At 45.6% G+C, this 12,837-nt stretch overlaps 1 protein-coding gene across 1 annotated transcript; it reads right to left on the reverse strand.

Moving 5' to 3' along the window:
- Positions 1-1,104: 1,104 nt before the first annotated feature.
- Positions 1,105-5,589, reverse strand: dusp6 (dual specificity phosphatase 6). Its single transcript, XM_026365848.1, has 3 exons — positions 4,536-5,589; positions 3,884-4,327; positions 1,105-2,856 (listed from the first exon to the last, which is right to left on the reverse strand). Exons 1-3 carry the CDS (start codon positions 4,936-4,938, stop codon positions 2,543-2,545), a joined length of 1,161 nt encoding a protein of 386 aa, XP_026221633.1. The 5' UTR covers positions 4,939-5,589; the 3' UTR covers positions 1,105-2,542.
- Between the last annotated feature and the right edge of the window lie 7,248 nt (positions 5,590-12,837).

Raw genomic sequence — 12,837 nt, forward strand, 5'->3', positions numbered from 1 at the left:
AGACAATGATTCACTTGCTTTGTTCAGCTGCTGTCAGATTGTGTTTCCGGTCTAAACCTAAAAAAAAATGTCAGAGAGACCTTTTGTTCTCACTTCTCTTGTTCAGTAATTGCTTATCCATCTTGTATTATAGATAATTAATGATTCGTTTTCTGTTTTCATATGATTTTTCTTTCTGTATCATGACGTTCATAGTTAGGTAAAATAGTAGATGATAGATAGTAGATAAATAGATGTTTTGTGAAACGCTGGATACTAAAGTGACAGTAAACAAGTTGTTGTGTGTGTGTGTGTTACTCTTATTATCTACGTTCGAATCTGTCACTAATTATAACCAACTCATGCCCAGTGTCTCTGACTCTTACTGTATAGAATCCATGCTTGTTCTTTCCCTGGACTCCAGAGAACTGACACACACACACGCACACGCACACAGTGTGTTTTTGCTGTTAATCAGAATGTGTGGGAAAAGTGGTGCAGAGCAGCTTTGTCGAGCTGTGAAGCAAGTTGCTGCTGGTGTGAGAACACAACGCTCCTCCTCCGCCGTGAGGATCAACTTCTCCCAGGGCTCCAGGTCTTAACAGGTACATGCCGCTGTGCTCGCGATCGTATAACACCATATCTAGGTACTTTCTTCTCCCTTTGATGGATGAATGCGGAGGCCCCACTACTAGGACATGCCCCAAAGACTGTTTGTGTGAACCCAAAGCCCCTAACAATGAGCTGCAGCTGGAAAAACCAGTTGGACTGTTTACAGCGTGACTGGAATCACTTTGTACCTGTCGAGTTGCGCTTTGCAGTCGGTGAATGATTGTCACACAGAACACAGCTCCGCAAAACACTTTGTTACACAAGCACCATGTGACAGGACATGCTAATTCTGAACTGGAAAGTAAAGTGAGAGATGTGTTGAGTGCTGCAGTTAATGAATAGCAAGAGCTTTGTGAACAGCCTCATGATTCATGGCGACTGTTTTTGTTGTCGTGACTCGGCCTGCTGGTTAACGCTGAACTGTACTGCGGGTGAAGAAACACTTACATAAATGTGTTACAGCAGACACAGGCAACACGCCGACAAGTGGAAAAATACACGAGAAGTGGAAAGTGTAGACAAAATAGCAATTTATTAATAACTTATCTTTTCTTTACATTCGTAAGAGAGGAGTGTGGAGGGGGGTGGCAGAGGTCACCAAGATGGCTTCCTCTGGAAAGAGGCCTTCTCTCTGGAGGGGGCGATGCAACCCTCTGAAGCTCTGGATTCTTGTTCTCTCATCTTGACAAAAAAGAACTGCATTTCACAGAGTTTTCCCTGAAGAGACGAGGCGAGCAATGCCTCCTGCTTTGTCCACATGTCAGAGACTTTTAACCCTTGTGCACAGATCAGGATCACTCACATTAACCTTCAGAGACGCAGACGACACGACATCACGCCAACCGTTCCTAGTGCTTAAGCTATTTTGATGTGGTGCCTGATTGAAAATGGCTCCGGAAACCACTCAAGGTTTGGTTGAGCTTTTGTGTGAACATAAAACATCTCTGGGATTCTGCACAGTTGAGAAAAATCTGTCAATTTCTCTGAAGGCTAATGCACAATAGAAACCTTATGAGTGCAAAAGTAAAGCAAACAACCAAGGTGACTTTGACTTTGAGGAGGTGGGTGCCAAAACAAGGCCAGTCGGCTGAATTCACACATAAAGTGATTATCAAATAGATTATACATGTACACATTTTGCACAATTCTTGGAAAGCCTACTTGATTTTTGGCATAATCAACTTAAACATACTGATCAATATGCAGTTTGTTTACATAAAAGTAGAATATGAAGCAAAGAGAATCTTCAGTACCCACTTGTTGCAAAGGGTATGTACTAGAGCAAGGCTTTTACAGTATTTTATATTATATATAAGATATATACACAATGTATAAATGTTTGAAAAGACTCCACAAGTGTAAAATTGAGTCCAGTACATAGTGTGCCATCTAAAGCTGTGGTGCTTCGGCCCCACACAGGCAAGTCTTCACAGAAGACGAAGGAGACAACGCACCCTGAAGTCTCGGGGGGGGAGAACCACTGCTAGACCCCAAAACAGAGAGATTTTCATTTTTAGATCTGTCCAGTTTGAGCATCACGTCCTCTTTGGCACACCAGCCTAAGAACTTTGAAGCATAACGTACAGCTGTCTGACAAATCACTTTGAAGTTTCTTCGGACACAATGACAAAAAGAGATAAAGGAGCTCAGGAGTCCAACAGCGATAGAAGGTTGTAGAAAGTATCTGCACTCTTTAAATGACTCTCTTCCTCTTTTGTGTCTCTGTCTCTTTTAGTGTCTTTCCTCATTTAGTCAACAGCAGCTGTGTCCCGGTCAGACGGCTTAGGCCCTCCAGTAACCGTGCTCAGCAGCTGTCGCCTCAAACCAGCTGTACCAATAACGTCAAGAGCCCAGTCGCATGGCAGACGACAGAAAAAGAGAAACTTTTGTAGCATTTCCAACAGGAGGCCCATTAAACCTCACGCAAGGAGACGGGTGGCGACAGCCGACCTCACGTGGACTGCAGGGGGTCCAGCTGGAAGACGTTGTGATTGGTCGGGGTGGTGAAGTAGAGCTGCTGGCTCGGTGGGGCCATGCGGTTGTCGCAAGGGCTTTTGAGGCCCAGCGTGCGCTCAAAGTCCAGGAGCTGGCCCATGAAGTTGAAGTTGGGCGAGATGTTGGACTTCTTCATCTTGACAATGTCGTATGCGTCATTCATGGACAAGTTGAGCTTCTGCATTAGGTAGGCCACCGTCACCGTCACTGAGCGGCTGATGCCGGCCAGGCAGTGGACCAGGACCCCGCACTTCTGGCCTCGAGCTTCATCTGGTAAGAGAAAAGAGTGGAAATGTTATCGATCACTACTTCCACGAGTACGAGACAGAAAAGTGAAGCCCTGTTCAATACAGAGTGAACTAAATCTGGGATAAACATGTGTGACATTTAAGTCAAGCTGTGCTGGAAGTTGGAGCAGGTCCACAGAGGGAGAGCAGCGGAAGTTATTATCTTGACTATCTCCCAGGCGTGTCAGTCAACAAACAAGGGCTGCACCAGTAGCGCACATAAACAGAGCAGACATTCTTTCATTTTGGCCTGGAGTAGCCGGCTGGGAAATTGACTATTACGGTCTATTAAACCATTCTTCCGCTCGCTGGGGCTCCTCCGACAATGGTGCCATTTGGGCGTGTAAACGTAGGAGTCATGAGGGCACACTGTCAAGGCGAACAGGATGTCAACAGGGCCTGTAAATGGCTCCTTTTGTAATGTGGAGGGAGGAAGGAGGGGGGCAGTGCCATGTCCTAGATTACTTTCAATGCCACTTCCTTCCTGTTGTGCTCAAATTACTGCCCTCCCCTCGTTCACTCTCCCCATTCTCCTGTTTCAACATCGCCCTTTGTGCTGCAATTACACAAGCCCCGGGACAAGAGATAGGCCAGGATGCCTTCCACTGAAGTCAAACCATTTGTACACAGTGCATTTAGCCCGTGCACCATTAGAGGCAGACTTGTATTCATCTGCCTCAACACAATGGCCTTAATCTGCTCACTATGTGTGTTCCTGCCTGACGGACTGATAAGACCACATCCAGGGACACCTCATCTAATCTCAATTGCACAATAAGAACATAAGAACTTCCTGGCAGTGATAACACATATCACATGAATAAGATTATGTCCCTGACGATCAGTTTCCCGCTCTTCCTCCTTTTAATATCATTTTAATATCAGTATCTTATTTGTTCATTATAATTATTTGCAGCCATGAGTGTGAAGAGACAAGTAAACAAACACACACGAGAGGAGACTGGGGGGAGTTTGCATTAAGACCAGCTGCAGGGTGCAGGGTTACTCACCGATGAAGCTGATGGCCTCGGGGAAGAACTGAGAGAGGTTCTGGCTCCAGTGATCTGAGATCGGGATCTGCTTGTACTTGAACTCCCCTGCGTTCTCGAAGAGGTTGGGCAGGTTCGGAGTTACATTGAGGATGTACTTGATGCCGTACTCCTCCAGCACGTCCAGGTTGGTGGAGTCCTTGGCGCAGCCCAGGTAGAGGTGCGGCAGGATCTCCACCGGGAAGGACGGCTGCGGGTTGGACAGCGGGCTGCCGTCGGAGTCCGTGGCGCTGCTCGGGTCCCGGTCTATGTCGGACTCGATGTCTGAAGAGTCGGAGCTGATCCGCAGTCCGCCGAGGCCCAGCACCTGGGCCGTGGGGGAGCTGCTGCTGCTGCTGCTGGATGAACCGTCCAGGTTGGTTTCGCACAGAGCTGGATACTCGGCCTGGAATTTACTGAAGCCACCTGGAAAATATAAAAGAGGTCCAGTAAAGAAAAGGCATTGTTCATGTTGTTATTATGAACACGTTAACATCCTGTAACAGAACTTTGTAAACTGTAGAACCTGGAGGTGGGATGCTCACATCCACCTCAGGATCACATCACATGTTAATCTGTTGTGAATGAACACCAGCGGCCGCTGCCTCCTAAAATGTGAATGAAGCGCACTCACCCTCCAGGTAATAGGCCTTGTAGCCTTCGTCCTTCATCCTCCTCAGTAGTAGACCCAGCACCGAGCCCCCGTCCACGTTCTCGTTCCACTCGCGGCTGTACTCGTCGTACAGCACGATCGTGTCCGTCTTGCACCGGCTCACGAACCTCTCCCGGTCCTCTCCGTCCGAGAGCAGCGAGCGCACCGGCAGGTTGCCCTTCTTGAGCCGGCGCAGCATGAGGCTCGGTATGGCCACGTTGATGGCCGTCTCCACATGCGACGACTCGTACAGCTCCTGGGCTCGACAGTCCATCACAAGCAGGCCGTCCGTGCGCGTCTCCAGCTGCTCCCGGAGCCAGCTCACCGTCTTGCTGATCGCCATTACCGAGTCGAGCTGCACGACGGGCTTGAGCTTGTCAAGCATTTAGAAGCAGGAGTTGAAAATTGTTCTTTTTTTTATTTTGGACAGCGGAGAACCTCCTGGCTGCAGCGGCAACACGCACAAGAATCAGTGTGGGATTTCTTTTGCAGTCCGCTCCGCTGCTGGATGAGCTCAGCAACACAAGCAACTAAAGGCAAAGGTGTAAAAAAACAAAAGGAAAGAAACGAAGTCGAAGAACTAAACAAGACAAATGAGTCCTGATTCCAAACGTCCTCCGCTTCGCTGTGCGCGCTGGGACGGATCAACACAGACGCGGCTCCCGTTCACAGATTCCCCGACTGCGGGTTGGCTACAGTGGAGCTCATTCATGCATCAGCTCGGAGAGTCTGTGTTATTTATCAATGAGTCACACCGGCCCTGAGACCAGCCCGACGCTTCCGCTCCTCTTATATAACTCCACGGATCCAAGCGCGGCGGCTCCACCGCCTCTAGCGTCCTTTGTGGAGATGGAGAACAGAAAGTCGTGGTGCTGGGGGAGTCTGTGGATGTGAAGCATGCGAGTTGTGTCGCTGTATTCCCCCCGTGTCTGTCTCTCTGTCTGTCTGCGGTGTGAACCGACGCGCTGCGGTCTCTCTCTCTCTCTGGTGATGCGCTCTCTGCGGCGCCAGGCTGCTGAATGGCTACAAAGAGGAGGAGTCCCCGGGATACATCACGTCGAGCAGCCAATCAGAGGAGCCACAGCAGCGGTCGCCTTGGAAACGGGGGCCGGATGGCACGGCCCGTGTTGATGAATTGTTAATGAGTTTGTCATTCACAAAAACGGAGAGAGGAATTTCCGCTCCGGATCAAGTGAGTGCAAACAAACAGAAGAACTGCAGAGAGAAGGAAGGAAGAAAGAGAGAGAGAGAGAGAGTAAGAGTGTTGGGAGAGTCACAGACATTCACATGAATTCAATAAAGTTTGCAGAATAATTAAAACACACTTAACAGAGAGTTGGTTTGATGCTTTTTAAATGTTTCAGCTCTGCAGTGATAATAAAACAACATCTATACATTCATACTTTAACAACACATGTTGTTTCCAGATGTTGGTGAGACTCTAGATTCTACGACGACAGTTTCTCATGTGACCTTCAGGTCTGAATCCACCGGTGAATCATGTTCCTCTGTGACATTGTGAGCGCACAACAGCGCTGGAGCTATTTGTGGCCGCGCAGCCTTCGGTGGACTGAGGAGGCTGGTTTGTGTGGGAGGTGCTGCATCAATATGTCGCCGTCTCTCTTCTGCTTCGTTGTCGTGATGTTCTTCACATCACAGCTGCTGTAGAAATATTATCTTAACATTTCGCTTTCGTGCACCTGTGGAGTTGTTCATTCAGTTTCTTGGTGCCAGGCTTTGGGACACATGTTCCCTGTCTGCAGAAGGTGGGATTGTTCCTCATCAACCAGCCGGATCTTCGGCATCTCCACGTCCTTCACACCTTTTAACGCAGCTTTGGTCCATGCAGGGTCACCATGCAGGGTCACCGGGGGCGCTGATCGCTTCCCATCGGCTCGTTAATGGCCTCAACACCTGAGCTAAATGCATCTGCGCTGAAAACAAAGGAGGATTTTCCACCAGTTCAGTCATTTTTATCGCCATTTGCGCCTCGCAGCCAACTGTAAACGCAAACAAAAGCTTTTAATGGAGGAGTTGTTGATTTAATATCACGTCCAGACTCAGGAGGTCTAATTAGTTTCAGGGTGTAAAGACAACTACACCTCATAAAAGAGCAAAAACATGTTTTAACCAGTTTATCAGACCTATTTTTAACAAACTGGAAAGTAAAAACCCAGTGAAGAGCAAAAAATTATAATATTTTACTGAATGCAACTAATTAAAGTTGTAAGAGTGCTTAATGAAGATGATCTGTAGGGTAACAGAGCTGCAACATAGTGCACATTGGAGGAGTAAAATAAGGAGTTACAACCTAATGTGTGAACAGAACTGGGAGATTCAAACTTTAGTTACTGTTTAATTACACACAAACATCCTGTAAACAAAATTAATTTCCAAATAGTTTGTGTCCAAACAGACATATTTATCTGAGCTGTGTCCTGTTTCATACTTTGAACAGCAGCAGCTCTGAAACCAGATAGCATCATTGTACAGGAAGCCTCGGTCAATCAGCTGGCAGCATCCTCTGAAGCAGGCTGTGCACATTCATCATTACACGCTATTGAAGCACAGAGATCTGTTGTTCTGTGCAGCGAAAGTTTCCACAATTCACTCGTTTTGCAAGTTAAATTTTAACGAGAGCATTCGCAGCTGTCTGGGAAGTGTGGTGCAAATGTTTCCTGTTAAATGTGCACAACAAGACGACGCTGCAGCACAAACACAGTAAATAAATCCAATAAAATGGATTCACACAGGAAGTGTATGCAAAGTGTAGAAAAAAAAGAATATGGGTAGATTTCTTTCTGCCTCAAACACACACACACACACACACACACACACACACACACACACACACACACACCCCTCCAAGCAGACGACTCCCACTTCCAGACACCCAGCAGCCCCTCTTTTCAATCACTGCCTGCATGTCTGTGTGTGTGTGTGTGTGTGTGTTGCAGCCCTGCCAGTGTCTCCGTATCGTGTTAGCGTATGAAGTGTGGAGCGGCCCCCGGCATTAACACCGGCCCTTTGGCCCCTGCAGCACGCCCCCCCTAACCCCCCCAGCCTCCCTCCAGCATGACAGAAGTCCATCTGAATGGAGCCAAGCTGTTTCTATTCACCTTTAAATGAATTCTGCTCTCTTTCACCAGTAAGGCCTCCTCTCCGCTCCCTCTCCCCTCACTCCCGCCTCCTCCCTGTTGCTCGCCCTATTCTTCTTTTTTTACCCCCCTCTCCCTTCTTCTCTCACCCTTTGTGTTTCGATTTCTACCTCCCTCTTTGTCCCCTTCATGCACTCTGCACATATACGACATTAAATATATCAGAAACTCATCTTAAATAAGTTTGTTTGGATATTTCCAGTCAATCTCTGATCAACCTGAACATCGTCTTCTGGTGTTTAAACTCCATATTAGTGCACTACTGATAGTTAGTGTAGGTTTTAAAGGGAAACAGCTCCTCTACAGGTGATGGACAAACTACTCACCAGCTTGTTTATCATTTGAACACACATCTGGAACAAAAGCAAGGAGACTTCACTGACTGTCCTGTCTGAGGGCGTCTTTGAGATCAATGTACTTTCTAATTTAGTATGAATGTAGTCTGGTTACCAAGGAGGACCACAGCAACATGTGTATGTTACACATACATCAACGGCTTGAACTTCTTAAACCAGCATTAAACTAATGCATGTGAACACAACACACTTACAATGACTTCAACTACAGATCAGATCAAAGGTTGTACATGTCACCATAAATCTTAGTGTCAGTTACAGAACATCACTCGTGAAATCATCACAGTCACTGGATACATCGAGGTATAATAGGGATGATCACAGCTGTATTGTAAAGTTAGTGACGACCACAAGGAGGGTTCTTCATAAGTGAGTCAGTGATGTTTGGGAACGGTTGATAAAACAACAGCGTAGTGAGAAACTAACTGACTAACGTGTGTTACTGCTGAACCTCAGGTCACAGATTTCACCGAATGTTCCTCAAAATCCAAAACTGCATCTATCAAACAACCTCATTCGGCTTCTGTGAATCCATGGAACATGACTGTGTTTCTAGTAGATGGTTCCAGTCAGAGAGCCGGTCATCTGGTAATATGTTCACCACTGCTGTTTGTTCCTAATTTCTTTGTATTCTAGTCCTGGAAAACCCCTTTGCGTCTTTGTTCAATTCCCACCCTCCTCCTGCCTCTACTGTGTTCCACGTGTGTTGCTGGCTTCTGTTTGTGTTTTTCTTTGCAGCGTTACTTAAGATTTATCCCCCGTCATCGCTCCATTTACAGATTTAAATTTTAAGATACCATCTTTCTCATCTGTCGCCACATTTGCTTTTCAAATTGGCTGATGTTTCCACACTGACCAGAAACAGGTCCGTTTAAATGTGGGTGATATTTTTTCTCCATTACTTCTGGTTATTAGGTTCCATTCTGCAAAGTGGCACCAAGTGCTTTCAGATTCAGCTTGTGTGTGTGTGTGTGTGTGTGTGTGTGTGTGTGTGTGTGTGTGAGTCATATCTGTCTAAATGTCTGTAACATCACTTTACATTTCTGATTCTAATAAGATGCCTGTTTACTGAAGATAAACAGCGTCTAACTCAGTAACCACAAAACCACGTTAGGCCAGTTTCAATCTGCCCCCACCTCCGACCCCACCCTCTCTTCTCATTCAGCAGCTAATCTTCTCCTTCTTGTTTCTTTGCCACCGGCTGCTCGTCTCAGACGGGGAAATCCTTTGTCCTCAAACAAAGACTCAACACATGCACCCATGGAGTCTGGAGTTAGACCTGTCTCTGCGTATGTCTGATGTATGCACATGACACATACTCAGGAAGCGAGAATTAGCTTATCGTGGAACTTCTTGTGTGAAAGCAGCAGAGAAACAGACACAGACAGACAATGAGACAGCGTCTGCTCCAAAACACTAAAGTTAGCACATGATCCACAGGAAGTCTGTTTGTGTTATGCTTGAAAGAGGAATTGGGTATTTACTGTGAGCAGAGACACATACAGAGTCTACACACACCAAACAACAAACACTATGAAACTCTTCGAGTCCCATCGGTGTCATCTTGTGCACATGGATGTGAAAACATGCCAGTGCAGGTTAAGGTTGGGGTTAGATTGGTTTTGTTGATTTTAGCAAATCAAAAATCATCATCAACGTATACTTTTGGTTTTCTTTTGTCTTCATGATGCATGGAGTTAGTGACGGGGGAAAGATTCTGTCAAAGGCTCTCAGCTGCAGCAGTGACGGCACAAGTCGAGCTGGCAGGCTCCTCCTCACTGATAACGACCAAATACTCTTCTCTTTTATCACTGTCTCCATCTGAGCAGGAGCAGGAAACGCTCACCAGAGCAACACAAACACAAACTCACAGGTGAACAGCACGCGATGACTGTGTCAACTCATTCGGCACATGCTGTTCTACTGGAAACCACAGACCGATGTGGGTTTTACTGAGGCTGACGTCATTCATAAAAGTGTAAATGAAGCTGTTTACCACTGACTTGTTTTGTGCTGATAAACATCATCATGATCATCTTATACCAGAATGTTTTCGAGAACAACCCTGTGTGTTCCTTTTTTCATTTAACCAACTGAATTATCACAATAATAAACTCAGGCTGAGGCTTTTTTACAGACATAGATACAGCACTGTACAGTGTGTGCCTACATCTGTGGACATTTATTATCCCAACATCTAAACTCTTAAGTGAAAAGAAAAGTTCATTTCTTCATGCTGATGTTCCCACATGTACACACATCAGTGGATGTGCTGCTAGTTGTGCACACGGGATGTAAAGAGGTGGCGATTCGGACGTTTTCAGCCCACAGGGAGCTCTCCTGTCTGCTGCTCAGTCAGCTGCCGTCTCCACCACCCATTCACACACTATTCACATTCAAAATCCAAGAGCTTTACATTTACACCTACTTCAGTTGGAGGCCAGAGGAGCACACGGGGTGACACACACAAACACACACGCAGATGAAACCACACACAGACGCAATGTGCAGACATGTAGGTGCACGTGCTTCCTGTGTTGTCTCATCGCCACATACACAGTCATGCATTCACTCATGTTTTTCTTAGTACAGACTGGATTATGACCGTTTGTGTGACCACAAACACACAAACAATGTCCCTAATCTGTTTACTGTCTTCTGAGTGACAGGTGACACCATGTTCTCGATATCTGAATGTGTTATACTTAGTTTCTGTGGTAGTTGTTTTTACTGCTTTATTTGTTAGGTTTTCATAAACAGCACTGCCAGAGTAATATGGAAACTGAAAAGGACACACACAGACAATTTGATTTCCAGGGAGGTTCCCTGCAGCTGTTTCGTGACAGCTCCAGACACACGCACAGACACACACCCTGGTCTGAGCTCTGTCAAGACAATGGTGGCTCCAGTGTTATCAACAACTCCATCACTCTGTCTCTGCTCTGCATCGCCTCACTGCTGTCCTGCTTCACTATCTGTATGCGTGTGTTACAACAGGGGTGAGGGCCTGGGGAGTGTGTGGAGGGCTTGGTCAGCTTCAATGAAGTGTTAAGCTCACATGCTGTGCATGCCTGTATATGTGTGTGGGTGTGTGTGTGAGGGACCCACAGAAAGGATTTCCCATTCAGTGGGTGTCCACTTCCCTGAGCCTTTGGCCCATTTATGTCTGTCACTCTGCATTCACCCATCCAGATACAAAACAGCCAGACTTCATTTTCTCATTCTGTAGTTCTCTGACCTGTGTGGCTTTACATTTACATCACAGCTCAAAATACATTTGTTCTTTGAATCTGTCTTTAGGAGGAAAATCCATTATGTCTATTATTATTATTATTTATCGGCATTTTAGTTTTGTGTATTTTGCCTTGGAATAATTGTATCTAGCTTGTTCACACTGCACCACCATGTGTTGTTGCACTTTATCCAAATAAAAAACTGTAACAGTAAATACCAGCACATCATCTGCATACAGACATACGTACATAATAAATAGAGATACATGTGTTGAGATGGGACACATTTCTTTCCATCGCAGCTAATTATCATGATTTACATTAACAATATTGGTAGATTATAACAAAAATATCTTGCAGAGTGCAAGTTCAAGCTATGGTGTCTTTGTCCTGCCATCACCACTCAATATGCACATTAGTGTCTTTAATGAGCAGATGATGGAAAAGTAAAGCTAGTTACTGCAGGTTCAAGCAGACACAATGTCCTGCTGCCCTGTACTTTCAACTGCTGTGGTCTAGTGAAAACAGGAAGCATCAGACTGAAAGGCGTCCTTCGAGAGCGGGTCCGCAAACAAACAGACCTGCTGGAAACAGACGAGTACATGCATGACGAAAACAGGAAACACAGTTGGGGAGGGGACAGAGCGAGTTTCACAATGCTGAGCTGTGAACGTGTGGGCCTCTCACTGTATGCGTGTGGTAGTGGTGTTTGTGCTTCGGGTGGTATTTCTATCCATTTTTGTGAATCTATTTCAAGAGGAAGGAAGAATGAGAAAGGAAGAAGCAAACACAGAGGAAGAAGTAAAGGGAAAAGGCCAACACAGCAAAACAATAAGAGAGACAGGGAGACGGGAGAGGAATTATTGGAAGGAATTGAGCAACAATTTGTCCAAAAAAGGCCATCTCTCCTGCATGGATCCACTTTGTTTTTGTTAGCAAAACACCACGTACATTCCTTGTAAGGCTTCTGGGAAGGGAAAAGACATAGACGTAAGCCAGTCAATTCAATGTACTGTACAGGCGACCTGGCAACAAAACAAGACTTGATTCTGGCTTTTCTTTGTTTAAAGAAACACGGGTTTTAATACTGACTTGACTTCAGTGTCACCAAGGACTTTTCTCACCATAACAGCTCAAATATTTACCTGAATTGGATTATATTGACTGGACTGGTCTGACTTTTATTTTTGTAGGAACTCTCCCTGTTTACTCTCATTTAAATTTGCTGCTTACTCAAACTGGACACAGCTTCCTGTGGCTTTGTCAAGTCCAAGATAATTTACATTCCTAAAGCTTCATTTGCATCATTACAACAACATTATCAATTCCTGCTTGTGTTGCTCTGGGTTTCTGTCATTAATTGGAATTCTGTGCTCACTAATTAATTGCTGATGGTTTCACATTAAAAGTCTCCCTGCCACTTAAAGGACATCATTTCTCTTTTTCCTGGGAAGCCTTTTAAATTAAACATATGCAAGTGCATACCTAGATGTGAGTGGCTTTGATTTGAGAATTTATAGCAAATGCAATGACCAGG

The sequence above is a fragment of the Anabas testudineus genome, chromosome 6, assembly GCF_900324465.2.
Source record: "Anabas testudineus chromosome 6, fAnaTes1.2, whole genome shotgun sequence".
In the NCBI taxonomy this organism is placed as follows: Eukaryota; Metazoa; Chordata; class Actinopteri; order Anabantiformes; family Anabantidae; genus Anabas; species Anabas testudineus.